At 34.4% G+C, this 27,451-nt stretch overlaps 1 protein-coding gene and 1 long non-coding RNA gene across 2 annotated transcripts in view; one reads left to right on the forward strand and one right to left on the reverse strand.

Annotated features, from left to right (window-relative positions):
- LOC121380636 overlaps nucleotides 1-7,550 on the reverse strand; it is a 29,824-nt gene extending 22,274 nt beyond the window's left edge. The window contains exon 1 of the long non-coding RNA XR_005958985.1: nucleotides 7,502-7,550. This is a non-coding gene — a long non-coding RNA (uncharacterized LOC121380636). The remainder of the gene's footprint in view (nucleotides 1-7,501) is intronic.
- A 272-nt stretch (nucleotides 7,551-7,822) lies between these two features.
- The window catches only part of LOC121381607 (polycystic kidney disease protein 1-like 1), a 246,383-nt gene continuing 226,754 nt past the window's right edge, over nucleotides 7,823-27,451 (forward strand). The window contains exons 1-3 of the mRNA XM_041510943.1: nucleotides 7,823-7,959; nucleotides 18,638-18,755; nucleotides 26,723-26,818. Of these exons, the coding sequence (XP_041366877.1) occupies nucleotides 7,914-7,959; nucleotides 18,638-18,755; nucleotides 26,723-26,818 (260 nt within the window). The 5' untranslated portion in view covers nucleotides 7,823-7,913. The remainder of the gene's footprint in view (nucleotides 7,960-18,637; nucleotides 18,756-26,722; nucleotides 26,819-27,451) is intronic.

A 27,451-nucleotide genomic window follows, 5' to 3' on the forward strand; every position in this document is an offset into this window, starting at 1 on the left:
AAGAAAAAATATTTTCCAAAGACTCGGTCTATTGAGTTAATTTGCACATTTTGTTCTTTTTTATCTCAGGGAAATAGTCCAGACAGACTGAATGAATAGTGAACATATTTCTCACTGACAAATCCATCCTGCTGATGTAGTGGTTAATCTAGCCGGCTTAAGGCCGGTAGGCACTGGGCTCGAATCCCAGTGCTGGTTCCCACCCAGACAAAAGGGAAAAGGCCACTACACTTACTTCTCTCTCATTGGCAATTAACCCATCCCTCGACAGACAGCCCAGATTGGTGAGAGATGACTACAGTGCCAACTACTGAATATCATACGCACATGAATAAAATAAGCAGGACCGTAACTAGCAGGGGGCAAGGGGGGCAGTTGTCCCATCAGAAAAAAAATTCGGATTTTTTCAATCTATAAGACAATTTTTTTTTTTTAAATATTAAAAAAAAAAAAAACCCAGCTGTAAAAAATAGTTATTACAATTTGTGGGTGATATACAGTTTTTGCCATAAGTAAAATTATGGCAATTGGCACTGTCCTGTCAAATCACTGTCCTGAAATAGTGCAATCACACGACGTTTTAAGCAATATCAAATAAATTGTTTATTATAAAATGATTGATTTGATGCTCTCCTGAAACATTCCAGGCAAATGTGGAAGGAATGTCAGTTATCATTTGTCTTTCCTGGCAACACTCATTTAAATTTAAAAACCAAACCAAATGATCTTACACTTGTAAGCCAGTGCACTCAAATAATTATTAGCAATTTGGCAAATTTGATTTTCAAAAATCAGTTACCGGGTACCAAATTCAAGATTCAACTGACCAAACAAAGGGAACACAATTTTTCAAATTAGCTTTTTGGCAAATTGAAAATGAAAGAGATTTGCCAAATTCAACATTTATTTGCATTTGGCGATATAGCAAACCACAGCTTAAACCCTGGTATGCTATTTCAATTTGACACAGTGATATCATGAAGGTTTGAACTCTGAGCTGTCCCCTTTAACCCCATAAGTTCTGCAACCTATGATTCATTCCACTAAGGTCGCCTGGTCTCTAGTATTATAAGAGTTAATGTACATGTCTTACATGGTCTCTATTTTTATGTTTAAATATGTTCAAAGCAAATTAATTGATTCTTAACTCAAACTTTACCTAATTAATAAAAAAGTATGTTAATTAAGCTACAGGGGAAAGTTAAAGTTTGTTTTGTTTAACGACACCACTAGTGCACATTAATTAATTAATCATCGGCTACTGGATGTCAAACATTTGGTAATTCTGACACAGTCATCAGAGGAAACCCACTACATTTTTCCATTAGCAGCAAGGGATCTTTTACATGGACTATCCCACAAGATAGGATAGCACATACGATGGCAGTTAGTATACCAGCTGTGATGCACTGGTTGGAATGAGAAATAGCTCAATGGGCCCATCGATCCTAGACCGACTGCACATCAGGTGAGCACTTCACCACCAGGCTATGTCCTGTCCCATCTCCAAGTGTCAAAATAACTGTAGTGGTATGACACCAAATAACCATACCACTACATTAAAACGGGTTCAGGTCTAACTGAACAAATAACTGTAGTGGTATGACACCAAATGACCATACCACTACATTAAAACGGGTTCAGGTCTAACTGAACAAATAACTGTAGTGGTATGACACCAAATGACCATACCACTACATTAAAATGTGTTCAGGTCTAACTGAACAAATAACTGTAGTGGTACATGTATGACACCAAATGACCATACCACTACATTAAAATGTGTTCAGGTCTAACTGAACAAATAACTGTAGTGGTACATGTATGACACCAAATGACCATACCACTACATTAAAACGGGTTCAGGTCTAACTGAACAAATAACTGTAGTGGTACATGTATTACACCAAATGACCATACCACTACATTAAAACGGGTTCAGGTCTAACTGAACAAATAACTGTAGTGGTATGACACCAAATAACCATACCACTACATTAAAACGGGTTCAGGTCTAACTGAACAAATAACTGTAGTGGTACATGTATGACACCAAATAACCATACCACTACATTAAAACGGGTTCAGGTCTAACTGAACAAATAACTGTAGTGGTACATGTATGACACCAAATAACCATACCACTACATTAAAACGGGTTCAGGTCTAACTGAACAAATAACTGTAGTGGTACATGTATGACACCAAATAACCATACCACTACATTAAAACGGGTTCAGGTCTAACTGAACAAATAACTGTAGTGGTACATGTATGACACCAAATAACCATACCACTACATTAAAACGGGTTCAGGTCTAACTGAACAAATAACTGTAGTGGTACATGTATGACACCAAATAACCATACCACTACATTAAAACGGGTTCAGGTCTAACTGAACAAATAACTGTAGTGGTATGACACCAAATAACCATACCACTACATTAAAACGGGTTCAGGTCTAACTGAACAAATAACTGTAGTGGTACATGTATGACACCAAATGACCATACCACTACATTAAAACGGGTTCAGGTCTAACTGAACAAATAACTGTAGTGGTACATGTATGACACCAAATGACCATACCACTACATTAAAACGGGTTCAGGTCTAACTGAACAAATAACTGTAGTGGTACATGTATGACACCAAATGACCATACCACTACATTAAAACGGGTTCAGGTCTAACTGAACAAATAACTGTAGTGGTACATGTATGACACCAAATGACCATACCACTACATTAAAACGGGTTCAGGTCTAACTGAACAAATAACTGTAGTGGTACATGTATGACACCAAATGACCATACCACTACATTAAAACGGGTTCAGGTCTAACTGAACAAATAACTGTAGTGGTACATGTATGACACCAAATGACCATACCACTACATTAAAACGGGTTCAGGTCTAACTGAACAAATAACTGTAGTGGTACATGTATGACACCAAATGACCATACCACTACATTAAAACGGGTTCAGGTCTAACTGAACAAATAACTGTAGTGGTACATGTATGACACCAAATGACCATACCACTACATTAAAACGGGTTCAGGTCTAACTGAACAAATAACTGTAGTGGTACATGTATGACACCAAATGACCATACCACTACATTAAAACGGGTTCAGGTCTAACTGAACAAATAACTGTAGTGGTACATGTATGACACCAAATAACCATACCACTACATTAAAACGTGTTCAGGTCTAACTGAACAAATAACTGTAGTGGTATGACACCAAATAACCATACCACTACATTAAAATGTGTTCAGGTCTAAATGAACAAATAACTGTAGTGGTATGACACCAAATAACCATACCACTACATTAAAATGTGTTCAGGTCTAACTGAACAAATAATCCTTGATTAAACATGTGCAGAGGTGGCTCTTTTTGTGGTTGATACATATCCTGCTCCAAGCAAGTTTTCTTTTAAAAAAATATTTTTTCAGAGGAGCATGCTCAAACCCCCTAGAAACTTTACATCTCTCCAAAACAACATAATTAGTAGAGGCTGGATTCTGGAGTATAGGCCTTAAAGGTAGACTAAACTCCAACAAGAGCCTTATGTGTTGGAAAGATGCATAGCCGGACCACTAACACATACTGACTCTTTAACAAATGAAAAGCGCGTAATTTTCAAATGAATAAAAAAACATGATTATTCCTGCTAACTGGGGGCAGCCATTTTGTTTCGTTTTTGTGACATCAGGTGGTATAGCTTGGGGTGAAGTGACATCAGCTCAGGTCCAACTTCTCTATTATGCACAGTGTAAACAAATGCTCTAATTTACGACAAGGCGCTTTGCTTTCATCAACCTGACTTGTAAAACAACTTAAATGACTTGATAGTATAATAAACTATTTAACTAAATATATTTCAATTTGCATCAATATAATGAAATGGAGTTATAGTATTTTTTTCTTTTAAAAAATCCAAAGAAAAAAATGCATATTATTAGGCCTATTGGTAGGATACATTCAAGCAAAAACGATACCCAAGTGATAATTATTTTTTTCTGGGACTACGTAATTGGTCAGTTTTGTGATTTTAGATGGGAAAGACTACTTAATCAAGGGTTTTACAGAATTACTTACAGTAATAAAGCTGGTAAAGTCCATTACGATTTGAGGTTATCACACAATACCCTGTGATCTTAATAAAAGAGGCACGTCTTTTTAGTGTATCTAGACACAGTGTCTAGGGACCGTCTAAATATACACCTGCCAATCAAGAACCACAGGTACAGGCCACAGAAAGAAAAGACCAATAAAGCAAGAAAACACTCCGACTATTATTTCAGTATGTGGGTTAATTTATACACAAAATATAATAGTTATTTCAATACTTTGACAATGGTGGTTTATTTTGTATTGAAAAATAACCACATATACACGTTGCTGTGTTACTGGAATAGATATTATTAAAGAACATTGCGATGCATCCGCAAAAATCAGGTATGTTTTGTTTCTTCAGTTCGAAGACTAATTCCTGACGTGACACGCTGGTATTACGTAACCACCAGCTTGTCAGAGGGCGGATTCACTGGGATGGTACAAAATGGCTGCGCCCGTTATATATAATAGCCGTCACATTTAACCGTTTTGTTAACTATACGATTATACTTCTTGATCTGAAGCAATAATGTGCATTATGTATCGTTGAATATGCACACCAGTCCAAAAGCCTTGCTTTAGCATTCCTTTAAAGGCGCTCTGTCACGGATGTTGACCTAATTAATGACCTAACAAAGTATTATCTGAAAATATATACATTTGATTCGTCGCTAAAAGTACTTTATTTAACCACCTACATAACTATCATAACCTACTTATTACTGATATTTTGTAAAAATAATTGAATTATGTCAACGGTCCATAATTCATAAAAAAAATAATGGCTATTTGGAGCGAAGAGGTGTGACGTATTATTTTTGTAGTCACATAATGGGCAACCCCCGAATAACCACAGTGTCAAAACGATTTACCAACCTTATGTAACGAGAACGCTTGACCGTAGGGTAAATAGAAGAAAAAACCACAATGAAAATAAGTTATAAAAATTAATAAAAACGTAGTGAATGATAATAAGCTTATACATTAATTTATTTTATTAACAGAAGCATGTTAAACGTCGACAATCCCGAATAGTTGGGCCTTTGCATCTATAGGTAAATTTATCGTTAGTCATACGCAAAAAAAAGTCTAAACATCTAGATCACAAACACCTTCATTTTCCACCTTATTAAATTCATTAATATGCAAAATATGCCATAACAGTTGACTTGGAATAGGAATTTTTAAAGAATAACTTGAACTAAACGGTGTTTATATACGATGTGACTATATATACGACGGCCGTGTATATAGCCACCGTGAACGAGGGCTGGCAAAAATGTATATAGACGGTAAATAAGTATTTGACTGATCCATATTACCGAACCATCTGGAATAGGAGGAAAAGAAAGAAAGAAATGTTTTATTTAACGACGCACTCAACACATTTTATTTACTGTTATATGGCGTCAGGCATATGGTTAAGGACCACACAGATTTTAAGAGGAAACCTGCTGTCGCCACTACATGGGCTACTCTTCCGATTAGCAGCAAGGGATCTTTTATTTGTACTTCCCACAGGCAGGATAGCACAAACCATGGCCTTTGTTGAACCAGTTATGGATCACTGGTCGGTGCAAGTAGTTTACACCTACCCATTGAGCCTTGCGGAGCACTCACTCAGGGTTTGGAGTCGGTATCTGGATTAAAAATCCCATGCCTCGACTGGGATCCGAACCCAGTACCTACCAGCCTGTAGACCGATGGCCTAACCACTACACCACCGAGGCCGGTGGAACAGGAGGAATACATACTAAGTACTGTACGAACAGTACATTTTCTGAACAGGGGAGTGGGGGTATATGTATCTAGCGGACCCTTTTGTGAATGGTTTCCATAGACATATGAATAGCGTAATATTGCCCCTACAGTATTTAAAAAATAATAAATAATAAATTAAAATAATAATAACAACAAAAATAAATAAATAAAAATTACAAATTATTAGCTGCTGTGGTAGATTCTCTGAACTCAACTGGGCTTGAACTTAATAATTTTAAACCAATTGCAATTTTGAGTTTTAGAAAGTTAATTTTACTGCAAATATGACTAAAAGCTTAATTTGCTGTATTTAGTCTTATTTCAAATGCGCAAAATTGCAAGGGGCAATAAATCTCAAAATACACACTTTTTTTTTTTATACCAGTAACGCCGAGACCACTCCCGGGCTCTAAATTTATGTAATGTTTCTATAACAACCACCCCCACCCACCCCACTGCTATGTAATTTTACCAACATTGTAATACATGTAATAATAATAATAATAATAATAAATGGTGAGTTCATGTTTATTATTTTATTTCAGCGTATTCAGTTATTTTTGTCATGAAATAATATATTTTTTATTATTTGCCATGTATATAGCTGGCCCTCATACACAGCGGTCGTTTATATAAAATTGAAAAATACATTATACAGTTGTCGCATATATATAGCCTCATCACTGCGAGTTTGTTTTGCCATATTTTTCATGACTTTTCACAAGACTTCCAAATTTTAAAAATGAAGTGTGTCATGGAATTCCCTCTATTGTAGTTCAATTAAAATGTTTTGGATCATATAATATAATATAATAACTAGGTTTGGTATTCCAAATGAATGTAATTTCCATTTATAATCCCAATTTAGAGAAATAAGGCCTACTAAATCCGTGATTGAGCACCTTTAACACATGGGCAGTGGTGTGTGTGTGTGTGTGTGTAATGGTCATACATGTAGCTCAAATATCAGACCCTGAGTTTGGGGGGGGTGACATTTTCTAGTGAAGGGGCACACTCTCTAGTAGTGGGGGTGGTCACAAGCCAGATTCTTGTCTTTATATGGAGTAGGACACCCCCCCCCCCCCCCCCACACACACGAGCGGTTATAGAGCGGTTATAGAATCTGTCCTTCACTAATCCTTCTGTAAAAAGAGGGATTTTTTTGGTGGGAAAGATTCTTTTAAAAAAAAAAAAAAAAAAAAAAAAATGGTTTTTTGCCCCCCTTGCTAACCCTAATCACTCTGTAGCCATGTAGGCTATCAACACTCCTCTGTAACAATCGACCGACAAAGTTCCTTAATTAAAATAAAGTAAAACAGAAAATCACTCGACCCTATGTTCCTAAAACAAACTAAACCCTAACCGTTCCTGAAATAGAACACAAAATAACGCAAAGTTCCTAAAAAAAAAAAAAAAAAAATGGAAATTAACTAGAGTTATTGGCTTTATTTTAGTAATCGTCAGAGTAGTTAAAATTATCGAAAATTACATATTCGTTATTTAGTCACAGTAAATGGTTGTATTTAGGTGGCGGACATATTCTATAACCGTACCCAGTTTGGTTCCTGTGATCATACACTACATTTAAATTAGCAGAGACTAACATGCCAATCAGTTCTGGAATTCCCCTATCTGACTTGAAACTTGGCACCGAACTCAGGCACCACCTAAACGCACAGTCAACAAGTGCGCGATTCTTCCGCGCATACGTAGTCCAGTCTAAAAAAAGGAACACAGCATCCACAAACGACTTCAAAACCACTAGTCGAAAACCCATATTAAGACTATTCCAATATTTTATATATTTTTTGCATAAAAATCAATAATCAGAATGTATTTATAAATAGACCAGAAAGGCGGAAGTTAAAATGTCTATAGAGTAGGAATTTTGACACTTCCTGTGTACTATTTTCAGAAAAATGGTTCTGACACTTGAAGAACAATGCACACGAGTTTTTTTTTTAATCTTGGTAACAACGCTATGACTAGAATTGTATTTTGGAACTGTCCACAAGGATGTATCAGTTGTTCTTAGTCACTCAGGCGTGCTTGATTTTGTTAGGTAAGCCTTAGTGCAGCCCGTTTATACGCCACTTCTGGCGATTCTCATGGAACACTTCAAGTTTCAGTTTGTTCTGTTGGAGTTATCGATTACGGAAGAAATTCATTAAGTCTGTCCAAAAATAATTGGCGCACTGAAGGTCCTTCATTATTAGGATTAGTATTATTACAAAGTGGACCCTTTCAAAGCGACAGAATACGTGAAAGAAAATGCCTTTTCAAGTTCAACTAAAAATGAACAAGTCCCAAAAATAATGTTACGCAATTAAATATTAATCTGGCAATTATTATTTTAAATGTGGTGACAAAAATACTTAACCCACACCAAGAACAGAATATGTACCATTGTTGTTCCAATTTCTTGAGGTTAACAGTAAAACACGAGTAGGCCTACTATGCATGCGAAAGAAATTCATTACATTTTGCCAATTCAATGAATTGATACACTGTCAAATCGAATATATTCCAATCAATTCATGTGAAAAATAAACAACCTAATGTAAAACAAATTCAGTTTAGAAAGCAAAAGTTGAATATGTTACCAAAAAATATCTTGGACTCAAATTACATTATGTATTCGTCGAAAGACATGTTTTCAAACTCAATTAAAGTTGATTTTCGACACGTCCTCTCATTATACACATGCTCTTGTGATTTAGATAGCTAAATAAAAATGATAGTTTAGGCCTACGTAATTTTTTCCCACAATGAAACTACAGGAAATAGTGGGGTCCATTTGATTGCCACCTTCAGTACTCGAGCACATGCGTGACGTCGACTTTCGTCGACCTCAGTGATAGTAGTCGGAATGTTAAATATTTTCTACAAAATTATATTACAATTTAAATACTATTTCTTGACTCCTATATTTAAGAGATACACAACAAATAATTAGTACCAGTAGCATTTGATTAAGCGTGTGTTCGAACTCTGATTGGTTTACCTGAATCGGAACACTAAGAAGTTCGGTTAACACAACAATCCGAATCGGGTATGTGATTGTGTCAAACACACTCTCCAGTACTGTGATATTGGACACACAATTATTTTATTATTTTATATATACGTTATTTTTTTTTAATGGTCATACTCGATATAGGGCAATTCCACGGTAACTGACGCAACATTCAGACATTTTTTAATATCTCGATTATTATTATTTTTTTTAAAGTATTCAATAAAATTCTTAAGAATGTTTTTGATTGAAATAAATATGTTATGACAAAGTCATGTCAAAAGAAAATTTCATTGCATACAATTTCAGCACAACTACAGTCACAAATAAAGTGGGTAACTGACGCAACAAAAAAAGTAACTTGTATTTGACATGTCTTTGAACTTGCCAAAATTCTCTGAATCTGAAGTATCAACTTTTTAAGTATATATAGAAATGTGTAGTGCACAGGTAATCTATGATCACTAGAACAAGAGAACTAAGTTTTCTACAAGGAATTTTTTATTAACTTTTTTTATTAATGGGTAACTGACGTAACACTAATAGTAACTGACGCAACATTTGCGAATCATAAAAGCTAATAAGAATATATTTTTTAAATAAAACATTTGTCTTTGGCAACTGGTTCATCTAAATTGTAAAAAATACATAAATCTTAAAGGGAATTAAAAAGAATAACAATAGGGGCATGTTCAGGGTGGTGGGTTGGGGGTCAACCCCCCCCCCCCCCCCATATTCTAACCCTATCCCTGCTCAAAGCAAATTATTATTATTATTTTAATATGCATATACATGCATTTGTCATAATAAAATTTACTTGCAGAATGCAAGAAATTGCATTTTAGGACATCAGGTTCTCACAATTTTTCAACCCCCCCCCCCCCCCCCACCCAGTAACTTGGGCAATTGCACCCTAGATGCCAGCCAGTCTAAACCCCCACTCCCTTCAAAATGTTTTGCACACATGCCTGAACAATGAGACAACAGCTTACGTTTACATACATGTACATCTTGATTCGAAGTGTAATGATTTGGGTTTTTTGCAATTTCCAAGTATATATACTGCATTCACTTTCTTATGACATTACCATATGACTGAACCGAACCAAATATTTCGTAAGAAATCGATGGGAATAAGGCAGATATTGTAAATCACCCATATTCTTTCTTTAAAATCTGGGGGATTTTATTCTCAGCATGCTGTTCTGTCTCATTTTTTTTTCTTGTTTGATTTCAATTTATCTTGCTCCATTTTTCACTATTCTCTGTTCTTTTCCCTCTCCAACCTCTTTCTGTCTTCGTTCAAATGTGCTTTATTCTCATTCATTTTCTAGGTTCTACTAAAACATCAGCAACTTGGGATATTTTTAGGAGTAGTAATCAATTTATCAAATGAAAGGACATTTTCTATTTAGAACTATTAAAGGGACAATCTCATAGTTAATAATATATTTCCAAAAATTATTATTTTATTTATCTTTTGAAATGTAAAGATTATTCTTGAATTAAGTTACATGCCCATATACCAAATTAATTTCAGGTGACCAACAGTTAATTGTGTGAAATCACAATTTGAATTGGAGTTGCAATTGCACAATGACAAAGGATTGGCTGTTTTGTTAAATACCTGCTGCAAACTGTTTATGTAATTTACAATTTTAGCTAAGAATTCATGGGAAACCACTGGCACTAATTTTAAGGTGTAATGTTGATTAATTTTTCTACGTTAATTATGAAAGATTATGTAAGAAATCATCTAATATGTAGTAATTTATCATAAATAAATGTAAAAATAGCAAAATAAGTAACTTGCCACTACATGTATGAAACTGCAGTTTTAAATTTGTGTTACCGGTAATTATTATGGAACATTATAGATACAATAAATAATGCTGTTATATATTAATCTAAGCCTATGAAACAATGTCTACCTCTGACATCACAAGCAATACAATATATCTAATGAAACCAATTCTATGTGCATCTGACGTCAAACGCTATACAATATATATCTTGATGTATACGGGTATATGCATTGATGCTTGTGAAACTGTTATCATCTATTTAAAAACGGTGTTAACTGAGTCATGATTATTTTATTTTAGTGAAATAGACATCTTTAGATTAATTATAACTTCTAAGGAGTGACAGTATTTGCAGGTCTTGAAATCTATTCTTTTTTAATATAGTTTTACACAGATGTGATAATAAAGAAATTATAAAACTTACAAGTGCAAAGGTCAAGAAAATTCTTAAACTTATTGTTAAATTTTTTATAGCACTCATTCTAGTTTGGGAATTAACATATTTCACAATCTTACATTATGCCTCTAAGTAATATAACTCTGCCTAATTTTTCTCGCTAATTTCTAATAAACTATTTGCAAGTTAAAATAAAAAGGTTGAGTGGAATTTGTAATTAAAATGAGTGGAATTTGTAATGTAAAAAAATATATATAAAAAGAGGAAAGAATGTAGATAAAGTTTGGGCCAGTTCCCCTTATCCTAAAGGAACTGTACTTTATCTACTCTAGTATACATAGCTTAACAAAAAGTCATATTTACTTTTAAGAATTCGGTACCCCCCGTCTTCAATGTTTGGTGAAAAGATGAAGTGTTGAAGTGTATAATTGATTCATTTATATAAAGTGCTTGCATGAACTGTTGCATCGATTTACAGGCGAGCACTCAATCGAATGGATCCTAGGAAGTTACCCAACCGAATAAAATCGAACCTAACTGAGCGATAAAAACAAAATGGCGGGCAACAATGTTCGGAAATGTGTGTTTACATTTTGTCGTAGAGTAACATACTTTGTTGTGCCTTAATGGTTCAAATGATCAATTAAGCAGAAAAACGATGTATGTATATTAATAAATAAATAAATGTATTATCTGACCACAAAAGTTGGCATTTTATTTGACAACTCAGAAAATTGTAAATTCCGTTTAAGATTTGCAATTCCGTCCGCGATTCCGTGATCGCGGAAAATCGGTACCCCTAATAGAGGCTATATGTAAGCATTTGTAAATTAAGAATTGTAATAAGCGTTGGGTGCCGAATTAGCGTAGGGGGTTACATTTTTTTTTAGATGTAATTAAACATAGGGTGCTGAATAAGCGTAGACACCAATTTTTTTTCCACAAATTTAATAAACGTAGAGGTACGTTTATTTGGCACTCGAGAGTATGGATCTATACGCATTGATTAAAAAAACAAACAATGAGACTGTCGTTGGCCAAAGAAATCATGTAGGAAACTTCACGCCTGTAACTTACTTGTAAGCGATGTTCAACAGCTGTTGGCGAAAATTAAACGGTTCCACCGACAGCATAAATGTTAGACACGTTCCCTTCATTCACTTTCATAAAATATAAACGATGTGCACACTTTTGTATGACCCTCTACGCGGGATCATACAGTGTGCAAATAGTTTTTTCGGTTCATACTTGCATGAACCAAAAAATAATTGCGGTCAATTCTTAACTAATTTGACTGGTTCCCGAAGTGGTCATTCGGTTTAACTTGCCCCTGGCCTCCATTGTATTCTATTTTACGACATTACTTGAATGTTGGGGGTGGGAAATGTCTAGCTAGCGACCAGTTTCATGGACATGGCACACTTACTGATGATAAAATTAAGTTTGTGAATATATATTGGACAAATTTTATATTGTTGATATATTACATATAAATATTTTTTCCTTTTTTATTGATTTCTAAACAACTTTTTTTGTTTGGGGGGGGGGGGGGAATAACAAATATCATTTAAGAAGTAAAGAGGTTATTTATTAACATTCATTCCTTGTATCTTGTTGTTTCTTAAATATTGTTCAGTTCCATATTAATATAATTTATATTAATAATAAAAAAATGCATATGATGATTGTTGCTTGGATTTGTTGCAGCTCTAGTGCACACATTGACTTGCACAAAAGTTATGTTTGATGTTTAAACAGTTATACATATATACTAGATAGAGGTGGAAAATGGCAAATTGGTGCTTATATGTGAAACACAACATTTATTACATTTATTACATTTATGAACTATAGTGGACCGCGATGAATGAACTCTCACCCGGACGTGAACTGTGTAGTGAGACCTTAGAAAAAAGGGCTGACCATACTTTTTATTTTTTGATGTACATGTGTATCATTTTTTTAAAAATGTTTTTCAAATTGTTATTGATATGTAGGTGAAAATTTATCTCGACCTGTAGAGGTGATTGAAGCTAAAGTTTTTATAAACCGGTCTACTTTACATAATTTTCTTTTAACCTAATTTTTTAACATTTGATCCTAAATCATTGTTTTCACCACCCCCCCCCCCCCCCCCCCCCCCCCTCTCCACTGTATTGGTAACTAATTTAACAAAGTCATCTCTCTAACCACCCACAAACAAAATAATTGAATGCACAATGCAAGGGTGTGTAACACAGTAAGGCATGACCTTGTGTTCAGTGTATTCGGTAGTTAAATATCACCAGGAATGGTGTTGTCAGTTGCTCAAATAACCTACAGGGCAATATATCCTTACTGACCTCGGTGGTGTCGTGGTTAAGCCATCAGACATACGGCTGGTAGGTACAGGGTTCGCAGCCGGGTACCGGCACCCACCCAGATAGGGTTTTAATGACTCATTGGGTAGGTGTATGGTCACTACATCCTCTTCTCTGTCAGTAGCCACTAACAATTAACAACTAATCCACTGTCCTGGACAGACAGCTCAGATAGCTTAAACCTTAATTGGATATAAGCACGGAAAATAAGTTGAAATGAAAATAAATCCCTTGTCAGACAAACATCAACAAATATACAGTCAAACCTGTCCTAACGGCAGCCTGTATTCAGCAGACACCTGCCTTAAGCGGACACTTTTTTTCATCCCAAACGATCTATAACGTAAATGCACCTGTAAAAAGCGGTCACCTGTCTAACGTGGCCAGCAGCCACAGTAAATGTTTACTATTATATAAAAAGGATATTTAACAACAGCGATAAGGTGCAGCAAATAACCGATCTTCACACCTTCAGGAATACTAGTACCCATTCAGTCCCGACATCTCAACTGTGTATCATATCGTACCGTCATATATATTCGAACATCATATGTTTTCGAACAGCTCATTTGTGCACGATTTTCCACTTGCATACTGAAGGTGTGACGTCAGCAAACATCGCAGATTGACAAGAAGAGGTTGTGCATCGTTTGCTACAAAAATAAAACTTCCTTGTGTAATTATGGCAATTAATTTATTGAAAAATAATGTTAATGAATCACTGTCCAAGTTTTGGGTACATACCGTCATGTAAATACAAACGTAGCACTTTACTGCATCGGCTATATCTGCATTCGATGTGCCGTCTGCTTTGTTTATATCAATACTGAATACGTCATTCACTTTAAAGGGAAATAAATATGATTCTTTTAGAAAAATATGGAAGCCTGATTAGACCATTTCTTATTAACGTCTGCGAGACTACAATATTCCTTTTCTGAAGGTAAGGCCAAACAAAAAAATAGGTGTGTTTCCGGTCGACCGACCGTCCCTAGTTTTACCCCCCCGGCCCTAATTTTTTTTCTCTTAAACTGAAAAAAAAAATAAAAAAAAAATAATAATAATAAAAAAAAAGAAATTAAAAAAAGAAGTAAAATAAAAGAGGACAACATCACCAAACGAGTATTTCCTTCCTTGCACATTGTTTACGTACTATTATACGATACATTTTGTACATGTAATTCCCTTCCGAAAAACATCGAGAAATTATGGAAAAGCTTTTGTAATAGAGTTCCTTCCCCTGATTAGCTACCACTGAACAGCTTGGTCGGTCACGGAAGTAACCGAATGTACGAACATAGCCTTGGTACAGGTTATTTCGATATTTTAAACATCGTTTATGCCACAAATCCATATATATTATTGATAGATAATGTTATATAAGTACACACACATTAAGGAAGAAAGGGAATGGGGAAACCCCCCCTCCAAATAAAAAAAATAAAAACCCTACCTACCTACCCTAATTTTTTTGGGGATGCAATCGGAAACACCTATTTTTTTGTTTGGCCTAAGGGTTCCTGTTTCTTTTTTAGACTACTTCTCGCACAGAGATCCAGATCATGTCAGTACACCCCAAAAAATCATTCTAAGGCATATTCTGCTGTAATAAACGATCGCATAGACATCCGTAAGGCTGCCAAAAGGTTTTCAGTCCCAGTTACAACGCTGTAGAGGGAGATTGATGTGTTGTGTAGCAAATCTGGACCTCAAACCTTTTTATCTAAAAATGAGGAAGCTAAACATCTTGGTCACATCCAAGACATGGCATACCATACATACCCATTCTTGTGCTGCTACAGAACATTGTTTATTTGTAGAAACTATCACATGTTCGAAAACATATGACGTAACTTCTTCACAATATCTCCAGACACAATGTCGGAAAAACGTTTCTGCTGCAACCAGTATTGTGTTTAACATCTATAATTATGTCTGTTTCGTGGATTATATTGCAATAAACAATTAATAAAGATTATTTAGCTTTTAATTCAGAATTCATTACAGAAATTTGCAGTATTTGCTTATCTGTTCGAAAACATATTATGGGAGGATATTGTCTTCGCTAATTGCCATCACCACTATCACAAGTAAGTGAGGCATTAAAATGGAAGACAATACATAAATAAGACAAACACAGTAATTCTAAGCATGACTGGGTGTTGTACTTCAGTTATACTAGCCTGTTAATTAATTTCCCGACTGTCTTGTGAAATATTTTCCATTTCTGCACCCTTGGGGTTCACACACATCCTAAAAAACCCTGGTGCTTTAAAAATCTTCACCACAGAGAGTACTTAAAACATCTGGAAAAATAAGTTAATCTGGAAAGTCCTGGAATAATAATAAAAAAAGTTTCTACATTTAATAATAATAATAATTTGGGTAATAATTAATATATAAATAATCCTGTTTGACGTCTGCTTCCAAACTAAATCCTTCATGTGGGTACAATGATGTCAATTGCCATTGGCCTGATGCTTGATTTAAAATACCAACATTCACACATTAACTCCTTTTGTACTTGATTTTCACATACTGTCCTTTGCCATAGCATGACAGTCCTGGTAGCAACATTAATTATACAAATGCAAATAGATGCAAATATTGCACTTCTGAGTTTTGGACAACGTTGCAGGGAATCTAAGGAAACCTTGACAATAGCCACTGAAGAAATAATAGACATTATTAAAATAGTAGCTCCTAATAAAGCAAGTAGCCCAGATGAAATAAGCCATAAACTACTAAAACGTATTGCCAATTCCATTTCGATTCCTCTTCAATTGCTCTTTAATAAATCACTGACCTCAGCAGAATTCCCTACCAATTGGAAAATTGCCTATGTAAAACCACTTTTCAAAAAAGGAGATAGAAGTTCACCAACAAATTGCAGACCTATATCATTAATAAGTTGTGTTGGAAAACTATTTGAGAGAATAGTGTTTAAACACCTGTATAATTATTTCACATTCAATAATCTACTTTATAAGTATCAGTGTGCATACCGACCTAACCACAGCACCGTGTACCAATTAATTGAATTATATAATAAAATTTGTAAATCACTAGACAATGAAGAATATTTCTGAGCAGTTTTCTGTGACATGTCCAAGGCCTTTGATCGGGTATGGTACGGGTTTAATCTATAAACTTAAACAATATGGCATCAGAGGCAATCTCTTAAAATGGATTAATAATTATATTTCTAATAGGAAACAAAGAGTGTATATAAATGGAAAGTTATCAAATTATGGAACTCTAAAGGCTGGAGTACCTCAAGGATCCGTTTTAGGTCCCTTACTATTTTTGATCTATGTTAACAATATTGCTGATGAACTAGACTGTGTAACAAGGCTATTTGCCGATGATACAAGTATTGGAATATCGTCAAATGACATTTCAATTATAGAACGCAATCTAAACGCGATTTGTTGAAACTTTATGACTGGTCAAACAAATGGTTAGTTACCTTTAACCCAAATAAAACGAATGTATTATTGTTTTCTCCAACCAAATTAATTAAAGAACCATGTCTTGTATTTGGTGACACAACTTTAAACAACTCAAAAACATGTAAACATTTAGGTTTAACTTTAGCAGATGATGCAAAATGGTCTAGTCATATTCTAAATGTATGCACATCAGCATCGGTAATGATCTCATTATTAAGGAAATACAGACTGTTATTAAATCGTCAAACTCTAATGCGAATATATAGTACTTTCATTCGTCCTGTCCTAGAATATGCTTCAGAGGTCTGGGATGGCTGTTCCCAATTAAACGCAAATACTTTAGAAAAGGTACAACTAGAAGCTGCAAGGGTAATCACTGGCATGCCTAAATTTGCTTCACGTAATTCGCTATATATTGAAACAAGTCTTACAACACTTGGTGAAAGGAGAAAAACAAAAAAACTCTGTATAATGTTTAAAATAATGAAAGGAATGACTCCTGATTTCTTACCTAATTATATTCCACAAAGATTAGAAGAAAGGGTTCCTTATTAGTTAAGAAATCGGGAGGACATATCTCCACCTTTTGCTAGAACCTGCTTATTAAAATCATCATTTATTTATTCAGCAATTGATTTATGGAATAATTTAAGCCCAGCAATTAAACAGTGTGAAACAATATCGTCTTTCAAAAAAGCAGTAACACCAGTGGTAAATAAAGTTCCATATTATTTTTGCATACTAGATTATGACATGGATGTAGCCCTTTAAATGCCGATTTGTACAGATATGGACTTACCACAGACCCTTCATAACTGTGGATACAGATTAGAAAACAATATCCATTTTTTCTTACAATATGAACAACAGAGACGGTTTCTATGTAATTCCTTACAGCTTTTTCAACCAATAGATTTACAATTACTGTTATATGGTAGAAGCACATTAAGTGATGCCAATAATAAAGAAATATTTACTTATGTTCAAATATATATTAAAAACCCCCATCGTTTTGATTAATAAAGTATTATTTAAATTACCATAAGGATTATTTGTAAATGTGATAGCGAATTTAACTGCATATGATGTACTATTTGTGTAATCTGTTGTATCATATTTGTTTTTCTTTCCTTCACATTCTTATGTATATAATACATTTCCTTACACTGGTTATCCTTGAATGTATACATGTAGTTCATATTTACCGCTATGTAATATAGGTCGCCATCTATATTGTATGAATATAGAAGAGGGCCTCGTAAGTTGTCAAACTTGTGCCCAATTCTTTTGTTCTTTGTACAATAAAATATGTTTGCAATCAATTATACAAATTTGATGTTATTATCTCTGTGAAGAAATTTAAAATAATGTTTAAAGTTTTGTTAAGTAATAATTCTTTACTCTTTGTTAATGAGATTTCCAATATTCTGATTTTACTGACACCACAGTACTTTCATCTACATTTTGTCTTTAATTATCAAAATACGGCTGCTTAAGTTCACGAGATAATAATCTTTCAGATGATAACAAACTTGACTTACTTAAATGGATTCCGAAAAATGACCTGTTGACCATGAATTTGTTCTGCCATAATGTTATGGAATACTGCTGCCCAACTAATACCAAAATTAACTTTGTATTACATCTTGATAACTTTTTGATCAAATTTCATCTATTTTATTTGAGCTAACTTTGTTCTGTGTGTTTTAGTTTCAGCTCAGACGTGGTATCATGGATGTTATGAAAAGGATGGAATTGCCACTGAAGATACACGCAGCACAAACAAATCATCTGTGGTAGAATGTTCACGGTATTGTAAAACACTTAGGTAAATGCAGTTCAAATATTTTAGTTACAAATTATACTGTTCATTCGAAGTTGGGTGTGTGGGGGGGTGGGGTGTACAGTATAATTAAAAAAAAAGAAAAAAAAGAATTCAGTAATGATAAATTAAGATAACACTTCATGATTGTTTTATTTTGTCTCTACACGTTACAAATATCTTTTCAAACTGAGTCTCTTCAAAAAGTCTTTTACCAATAATGACAAATAACATGAACAAGCTGAGTTATAATTAAAAATATAACTTTGCATGTATGCATATTTTCTGGTGCTATTTTAGCTGTTGTAGACTGTTTAAAATTCAGTATTCCCTCAAATGGTTAAATATTGATTTGAAAATAAAACTACAAGTAAGCAGTAACTTGGACTATCCAATAAAATTAGATTATGATTATTTGATTTATGTTATAGCATTTGTAAGAAGAACCGGCCTCGGTGGCGTCGTGGTAGGCCATCGGTCTACAGGCTGGTAGGTACTGGGTTCGGATCCCAGTCAAGGCATGGGATTTTTAATCCAGATACCGACTCCAAACCCTGAGTGAGTGCTCTGCAAGGCTCAATGGGTATGTGTAAACTACTTGCACCGACCAGTGATCCATAACTGGTTCAACAAAGGCCATGGTTTGTGCTATCCTGCCTGTGGGAAGCGCAAATAAAAGATCCCTTGCTGCTAACCGGAAGAGTAGCCCATGTAGTGGCGACAGTAGGTTTTCTCTCAAAATCTGTGTGGTCCTTAACCATATGTCCGATGCCATATAACCGTACATAAAATGTGTTGAGTGCGTCGTTAAATAAAACATTTCTTTCTTTCTTTTTCTTTCTTGTAAGAAGAAAGAAATAATAAAAGGTGTTTGAATATAATTAATAATTTACAAAATTCAGGATCGTTTCTACCTGTATGGTTTATAAATATGTTAAAATCTGCTAGTGATATTAGACTGACACCTCTACGACTTTTATGTGATTTATAACTGGCAATTCTAAGATGATCTTAACTGTGTATAATAGTTATCTCCCTTGTACTGTTTATTCACACCAGCTTCAGTGGTGTGTGTAGTGGTTAAGTCACGAGACTCGAGACTGGAGGGTACCGGGTTTGTATCCCTGTACCAACTCCCATTCAGAGCAAGCTTTAACGACTCGGTGGGTAGGTGTAAGATCCATACACCGACTTCTCTCTTACAACAACTAATAATTAACCCACTGACCTAGACAGATAGCCCATATATATGAGCTGTGTGCCCAAGATAGCATGCTTAAACTTTAATTGGATATAAACACAAATATAAATTAAAATGAAATGAAAAATTTATTCTCTAGAATTTAACGAAGCCTGGAAATTTTTTATTATAGCTAATAGTAACTTTAAGACTGCAGAATTATTATCTTTTTTTTTTTTTTTTACAAAAGTAATTTAAATAATTTTCCATAGAATGTAGATATTCGGGTCTTTAGATTGCACCAAAGCTAATCTTATAAATGCTGTACCCAAAATAAACATGACTAAATTAAGTACAAACATGCTGACCTCACTACCACTGAAATGTTAAGCTTGAATTAAATTGAAAAACTTGAAATGGATTTCTGAATATCTGCCATCTCTTCAACTATATTGTATTGAAAAGATCTTACTAGAACAGAACAGACAAAGAACCTATTATGCCCAAATTAGTGAGATCTGAAGGCCTATTTGTTAGCTTAAAAAAATTGCTGACATTGTGAAAGGAGACATTTTTCTTGTCAATTATTTCCAGCAACGAGTAAAAAGTGTTATCCCTACTTTTGCTTTCATCTAAGCTCTGTAAAATGTCTTATAAAATACCTTCACTACAATTTCCAAACTTCACCAGAAAACTAGGATGCCTTGTGGTAGTACTAAACCAAATAACTTTCAGCTGGGTCAAAGTTCGAGGTGCACTGAACTTTTGATAGAAAAGTTAACTCCACAAATCCTGTGATTGGTAATAAATGTGAGTGTGTTGGTTGTAAAAAAAAAAAAAAAAGTTTCATCTGGGCAAAACATGTATGCATCTAGTACCACTGTGTCAAGTAGACTTGTGCTTGAAACATGTAAACCTGTTAAAAAATGTACTCAAATTTTGTGCAAAACTAAGGGTGTTGTAAAAACATCTGGTTATACGAAAATGACCCATGAAAGGTACCATTTGCTTCATTTAATCCTTTAGGTAGGGTTTGTAGTGCTCATATGTATTGGTCATAGTTATAGTGTTTTTAAACACAAACATTAACATGGTCGTATATGGGATTTTATTTGGTGTAGTACAACCTGATATGTGACATCATTTTAAAGTTTTCAGTACATAAATGAAAAAATTATGCCACTATTCAAGAGAAAATCATAAGAACTATGTTGCTGTTCAAGACTGTTAACTCTTGGTCTTTTTTTCCTTTTTAGCCAAAAAGCTATTTTAATGTCAACTTGTCAAAAAAAAGAAGTGTTAACAGGTTTTAACTTTATTTATCATGTAAAGTTAACCTTTAAACTCTTTTTCTGGACTGACAACACATGATTGTAGTGTGCATCCAGGACACTGCGCATGAACCTTAATTGTATCTAAATGTCAAATTGAAATAAAGTGCAACCTATTTTTTGCGTTTTGGCTTCAATGGTTTTGGATAACTTTGACTAAAAATGGACTCTTTTGTTATGAGTAATAGTATTAGGCTTCAAATTGGTTGTTGTTTTTCAGTTACTTTAACCTCAAAATGCTATTGATCAGGAAGAGGTAACTAATTGTAGTAGAACTGACATTTTCAGTTGATTCCACATAATTAACAAATTATGTCTCGACACATTTGTGTGACCTCAGCAGTTAGCGAGGACACCTTATACACCTCTACTTTCTGTTGCATTTAGTTACCTGTACGTTATTGCATCTGATTAAGTCCAGCTTGTTTTCTAAGGTTGCTAGGAGCATAATAATGTTTTCTCGTAAATCATTTGCCTTGCACTCAGATCCATTTCACAAACTGAAGGTCCCTGTTTTATCGCCTAAAGAAAGTTCCCACATTACCTTTGAATTGACTGTCGTAAACCTGGCTGTAATGAATGGTTGTGAAAACAAACCATAATTATAATGTCACCGGCTTGTGTTGCTGTCATGGCACATTTGTAATTGACTGGCTGGCTTTGTGGTGGCTTGTGTCACAAAAGCTGTGCTGTGTTTTCTTCCTTTATCACCACGCAGATTGTTTTACGCTTTTGCTGTCACTTCTGTGCTTTTATTTTACACCGTTAAGACTCCATGACAGGTGAGTGGCAGTTTTCTCAGGTAACATTTTACAAATAAAAACTCCAGTTTCAGTTTAGTTTAAAGCTGCAGTCTCTATTATAGTTTTTATATTTAAGCATTTACAGTAGATCATCAAATTTAGGTGGGGTTTTTTCAAGTGATACATTTGTTAACATTTGTCATTATTTGATTTTCTTTAGATTTTAACAGTTTTAAGTCGTATTCAAACACATGTTTAACAGAACAGACTAGGAATAAACATGGCCTCAGACAATTCAATGAGTTGTTACAACAATGTAATTGGCATAGTCATAATTTTATCTTCTAATATCTGTAGGACTTCATAACATACAAGTCTTCAATACCTTTGTTTGTCTAGAAGTCGAATTTGACTATAAGTCAAGCCCCTAATTTCAAGGCCTTAAAACTAAATGTTTTGGCTGATACAACTGATCCTATGATGACTTTGACCGTCTCTAATTTAGATCTTCATTGATTCTCTAATTATGTCACAGGTGAAATTAGATTAAACACAATTTCAAGGCGTATGCTTTGATAAAAGTTAGGTCATTTATTAGTTCAGGTTACAATACATACGTATGCACATCTTCATTTGTCATTTGCTGTGTTAATATCAAATTAACCAGGGCTTTAGATTGCATCAAAATTGAGGTGATAAACATACCCAAAATACTTAGCCCAAATTAAGTACAAACATGCTGACCTCAAAATATTTCACCTCAAAACCACTGAAATGTTAAATTTAATTAGAATCTAGATTAAAGTAACATAAAATGCATTTCTAAATATTGCCAACTCTACAGTAGCTGGTAATGATAGTATTGAACTAAAATGACCTTCCTGCATTCAGAAAAGACAAAAGTTCCCATTGTGCTCAACTTAGTGAGATCTAAAGCTCTGTTTGTGGTCAACAAATGACCATCTGTGGTAAATCATTGCTGTGGTTCACTCTTCAGAGGTATAGTTAGTTTTATACCAGATGAGTGATTCAGACCCATTGGGCCTCTTGTTTAATTAACCCATTTATGAAAAGCCACCTACAAATATTAGAGTATTTATTATTTTTAGCAAATGGGAATCATGAACAGTATTACAACAAAAGAAGATTATTATAGGAGCATCAGCTTTGCACATTGGTATTCCATTTCCAATCAAATCTTTAGCATCAAAAGTGTACATGTCCTTAGTAGATGGCAAAGATTGTTTCACTGTTTGCTTATCTATAGCACTGTACAGCATGGTATTTACTCAGACAGCAACTTTATTAATCAGCAGATCACTACAATATTCAGAGTAAAACTGAATGTTGAATGTATCTGCCATTTTAACAATGTAAAGAAAAATAACTGTTGTGAAGACAAAACTGGTTTTCATGCCAAATGTTATTCCTTGTTGTTACTCTAGTAAGAGATTGGTCAAAACTTCATTTGTTATTTTTGATAACACATACTTGTTTAAACATGTAAGTGTTAACACTTTCAAGACATATGACTGGCTGCTCCTAGATGATGACCAGGCGACCAATGACATACATCCAATGAAAAAACAGCACAATCGAAATTGATTACACTGTGACATATAGTTAATCTGACAATCATTTGTCTGATGTGCAAGTGCAAGGGCTGTAAATAAATTTTTGTCGAAAAAGATGTTAAAATTTGCTTAACCTTTAGACTACTGGATTAATTTTTAACAAAAACCACGTTGAGTGGGTACAAGTTTATAATTTTTACTCACATATATTCACTTAAATGTTTCATAAATACATGAAATAAAGTTCATATATGAATCGGTAAGTATTATTTTCGTGTCTTTTTTTGTAATTTTTATAATTTTACATCGGCTAATGGTGATTAAAATTAGGCAAAAAATCGAAAAAGTTGCGTTTACTTACGGGCATTTGTGGCCAGCTGTCCAGTATTTATGTCCATTATTCCCGATAACAGTGGTTTTCTGACCAGAGTTTTTTTAAAAACCCGAACTACGATTCATATTGCAATATTTGGTAATTTTCGTTGTTGGTAAAACGATCAAATTTATTATCAAATTAGCTGTTACAATCAGCTATCGATCCCTGAAAATTACCGCGACGTGCCGCCATTGTTGTCAAGCGAAAATACTTGCCGAAAACCACTTTTTGAACTCAAAATTTCAAGGTATTTTAAATTGAAAAAATCAAAACAAAAACCACCATTTTGAAAAAAAAATCTTTTTTATTTAATTATATTTCCGTTTCCGGTGAGTGTCGTGTGCAAAAACGGCGGGAAATATGAATTGGGGAATGCACTGTATACAGTGTACAGTATATCAACTGACGTAACGTCGGGCGAGATATCTCGCCTGCAGTAGTCAGAAGGTTAAAACCTTGTTTTTGAGGATGTGTAAGAAATAGATTAATGCATCCGTGTCTGTCAGATACTATTTATCTCACAACTCATTATTTAAAAATGTATCAAACTCACTTTCCCTCATTAGATACATTTTAAAACAATTTGTTGTAAGATATATGGTATCCAACGACCACTCATGTATTATTCTCAATTTGTACAAAATACTGTTTGAATAACTTAATGCCAATGACAGGGTTCAACAAATGCACTAGCCCTTGGTCCCAGCTAGTAAATATTTGGTCTGGGCTAGTAAAAATTATTAACTATAATACTATAATACATTATACATTGAGCACTAGCCAAAGCTTCTGTTAGGGCTAGTGACTTTCTCAAACTTTTTAGTTTTCAAAATAAACCTGGGAAATATGTGTTTGGCATTGGTTACAATTTTGCTATTAATGATGGTTGTCATTTTATCTAAGTAGACTGTTATCTTGGTGTGTGTCACATTTCATAACCAAAACTGATCTAACATCAAACAGATTTTTTTATATATATAAAAATGATGTTGTAATTATAACACAATAAAAACTTGCACTACCATTGCTAAAACAGTAATACCTTTTTTTAAATTTAATTTTCTGACTCGCTTATTTAAGTCAATGCCAAGGTATATTTAAAATAATATTTTATTTAAACAAAAAATAGGCTTACTAAGGTGAAGATATACGGTAGCCTTATAGCCAAGGAATCTACTGATTTGAACCTCCCCCACCCCCCCCCCCCACCCCCACCCCTGACTAGTAACAGCAAGTAATTTTTCATTTAAATCAAATCTAATTTTACACTCTGGTAAATTAGCCTGTTTATTACAAAATTTACAATGTGTAAATGGACAAGTGAACAATTTAAGTTTGCATGTACTCAAATAAAGCTTGACTGTTAACAGAAGCATTTTGACCTACATATTTTCAAAGGAGAAGATTAGAAGTGAGTGTTAGCCACTTGTGTATTGGAGCTGTGGAACTACAGTTGTAACAGAAAGTAATAATACGAATGTGAGGATACTAACGTTATTTAGCATGACAATTTGAGGGGACATTTGATTATGGGTTAGTTGACTGAAAAGACTTGTACTTAATTTTTTTTATTCCACATAGCAAATCCAACAAACTCGCTAATGCACTGGGCCACCCCCTCCACTGAATGCAAATGCACAGGCACATTCAGCTAAACCAGCACACACTTCACAGAATATTTTTAAAATGACCTCTTAAGACAGGTGTCTGCTTAATACAAGTCAATTTGTTCTACAATGGCTCGAACATGGGGAAGTAGAATGGTGACCCCATAATACAGGTGTCTGCTTAGTACAAGTCAGTTTGTTCTACAATGGCTCATACATGGGGGAAATAGTTTGGTGACCCCATAATACAGGTGTCTGCTTAATACAAGTCAGTTTGTTCTACAATGGCTTATACATGGGGGAAACAGTACAGTGACCCCATAACACAGGTGTCTGCTTAATACAAGTCAGTTTGTTCTATATTGGCTCATCCATGGGGGAAACAGTACAGTGACCCCATAACACAGGTGTCTGCTTAATACAAGTCAGTTTGTTCTATATTGGCTCATCCATGGGGGAAACAGTACAGTGACCCCATAACACAGGTGTCTGCTTAATACAAGTCAGTTTGTTCTATATCAACCCTATAATGGTATTAATACAGGTTGCTGCTTTTGCAGAGGTAGTACCTTGAGCAGGTTTCATTGTTCAATTGTATTTAATTCAGCCTTCATAACAGTGTTGGTAGAGGCTGTGTAGTTAAAATTTGAAGGGAAAAAGCCCCCTCCCTCACCCCCACCCTTATTTTGTGAGAACTTATGGCACGGTAAGAATATCTTTGTTGTGTTTTTTTGTTCCTGTAGTTAACAGATAACATAATGGAGGTGTTGTTATAACTCTTCAGGTTTGAGAGCTTGTCTGCAGCTCAGTGTGAAATATTATTTCAGCCCATTCTTCAACAAAATCCCCTTTATTCATTGTTATTATGCATGGATCTTTCTTATTACATGGTTTTTATTGATCCTCAGACTGAGTGGAATAGCTTGGGCCTTCGACCAGAGATTATGCACTGACAGATCTATGGGGAAATTGGAAAACAATGTTTGACAAATTACCTAGATATTTCGGTTATCTCATGTAGCTGACCTAGTTTTGATATGAACTGGCAACATTCCTCTCACAAATTGATAAATGGTAATGAAATTTGTTACCATGATGTCAAAGTTATTTCATGTCTGGACTTAGCAGATTTTGCTTTCAGTTTTTTCTCTCTCTCTTTCAGTTTTACATTTGCTGTTGTACAGAGGGGAAGTGACTGTGGTTGCCGTAATGACACAGGAGGCTGGAAAGTGGTCAATGCTGACTTGTGTTATGAAAGGTGAGTAGTAGATTACTATGTTTGTGTAACAAAGTTTTTGCTTTTACTAGTACAGTTCAGGCTTTCTGCCAGAAAAATAATTTGAGTGTACGTAATAAAAACAAAACAGACCGTAAGTGCCTCTGTAAGTAGTTATGGGTTTGAAAACTTTTGATATTAGACACTATTTTATGTCCTTTGACAAATTTTAAATATCAGTTCTCGCATTATAATATTTATGGAAATTACAAAAATGTATTAATTAATTTCAACAATGGACGGAACGTAGCCCAGTGGTAAAGTGCTCGCTTGATGCATGGTCGGTCTAGGATCGAGCTCCTTCGGTGGGCCCCAGTGGGCTATTTCTTGTTCCAGCCAATGCACCACAACTGGTATATCAAAAGTTGTGGTATGTGCTATCCTGTCTACATGATGATACATATAAAAGATTGCTTACTACTAATGAAAAAATGTAGTTGGCTTCCTCTCTAAGACTATATGTAGAAATTACCAGATGTTTGACATACATTAGCTGATGATTAATAATTCAGTGTGCTCTAGTGATGTTGCTAAACAAAACAATCATTAATTTAAAAGATTTTAGGGTATATAATTTTACTAGTACATCAAAAGTCATGGTTTGTACTGTCCTGT

Source organism: Gigantopelta aegis, chromosome 9, assembly GCF_016097555.1.
Source record: "Gigantopelta aegis isolate Gae_Host chromosome 9, Gae_host_genome, whole genome shotgun sequence".
Taxonomy (NCBI): Eukaryota; Metazoa; Mollusca; class Gastropoda; order Neomphalida; family Peltospiridae; genus Gigantopelta; species Gigantopelta aegis.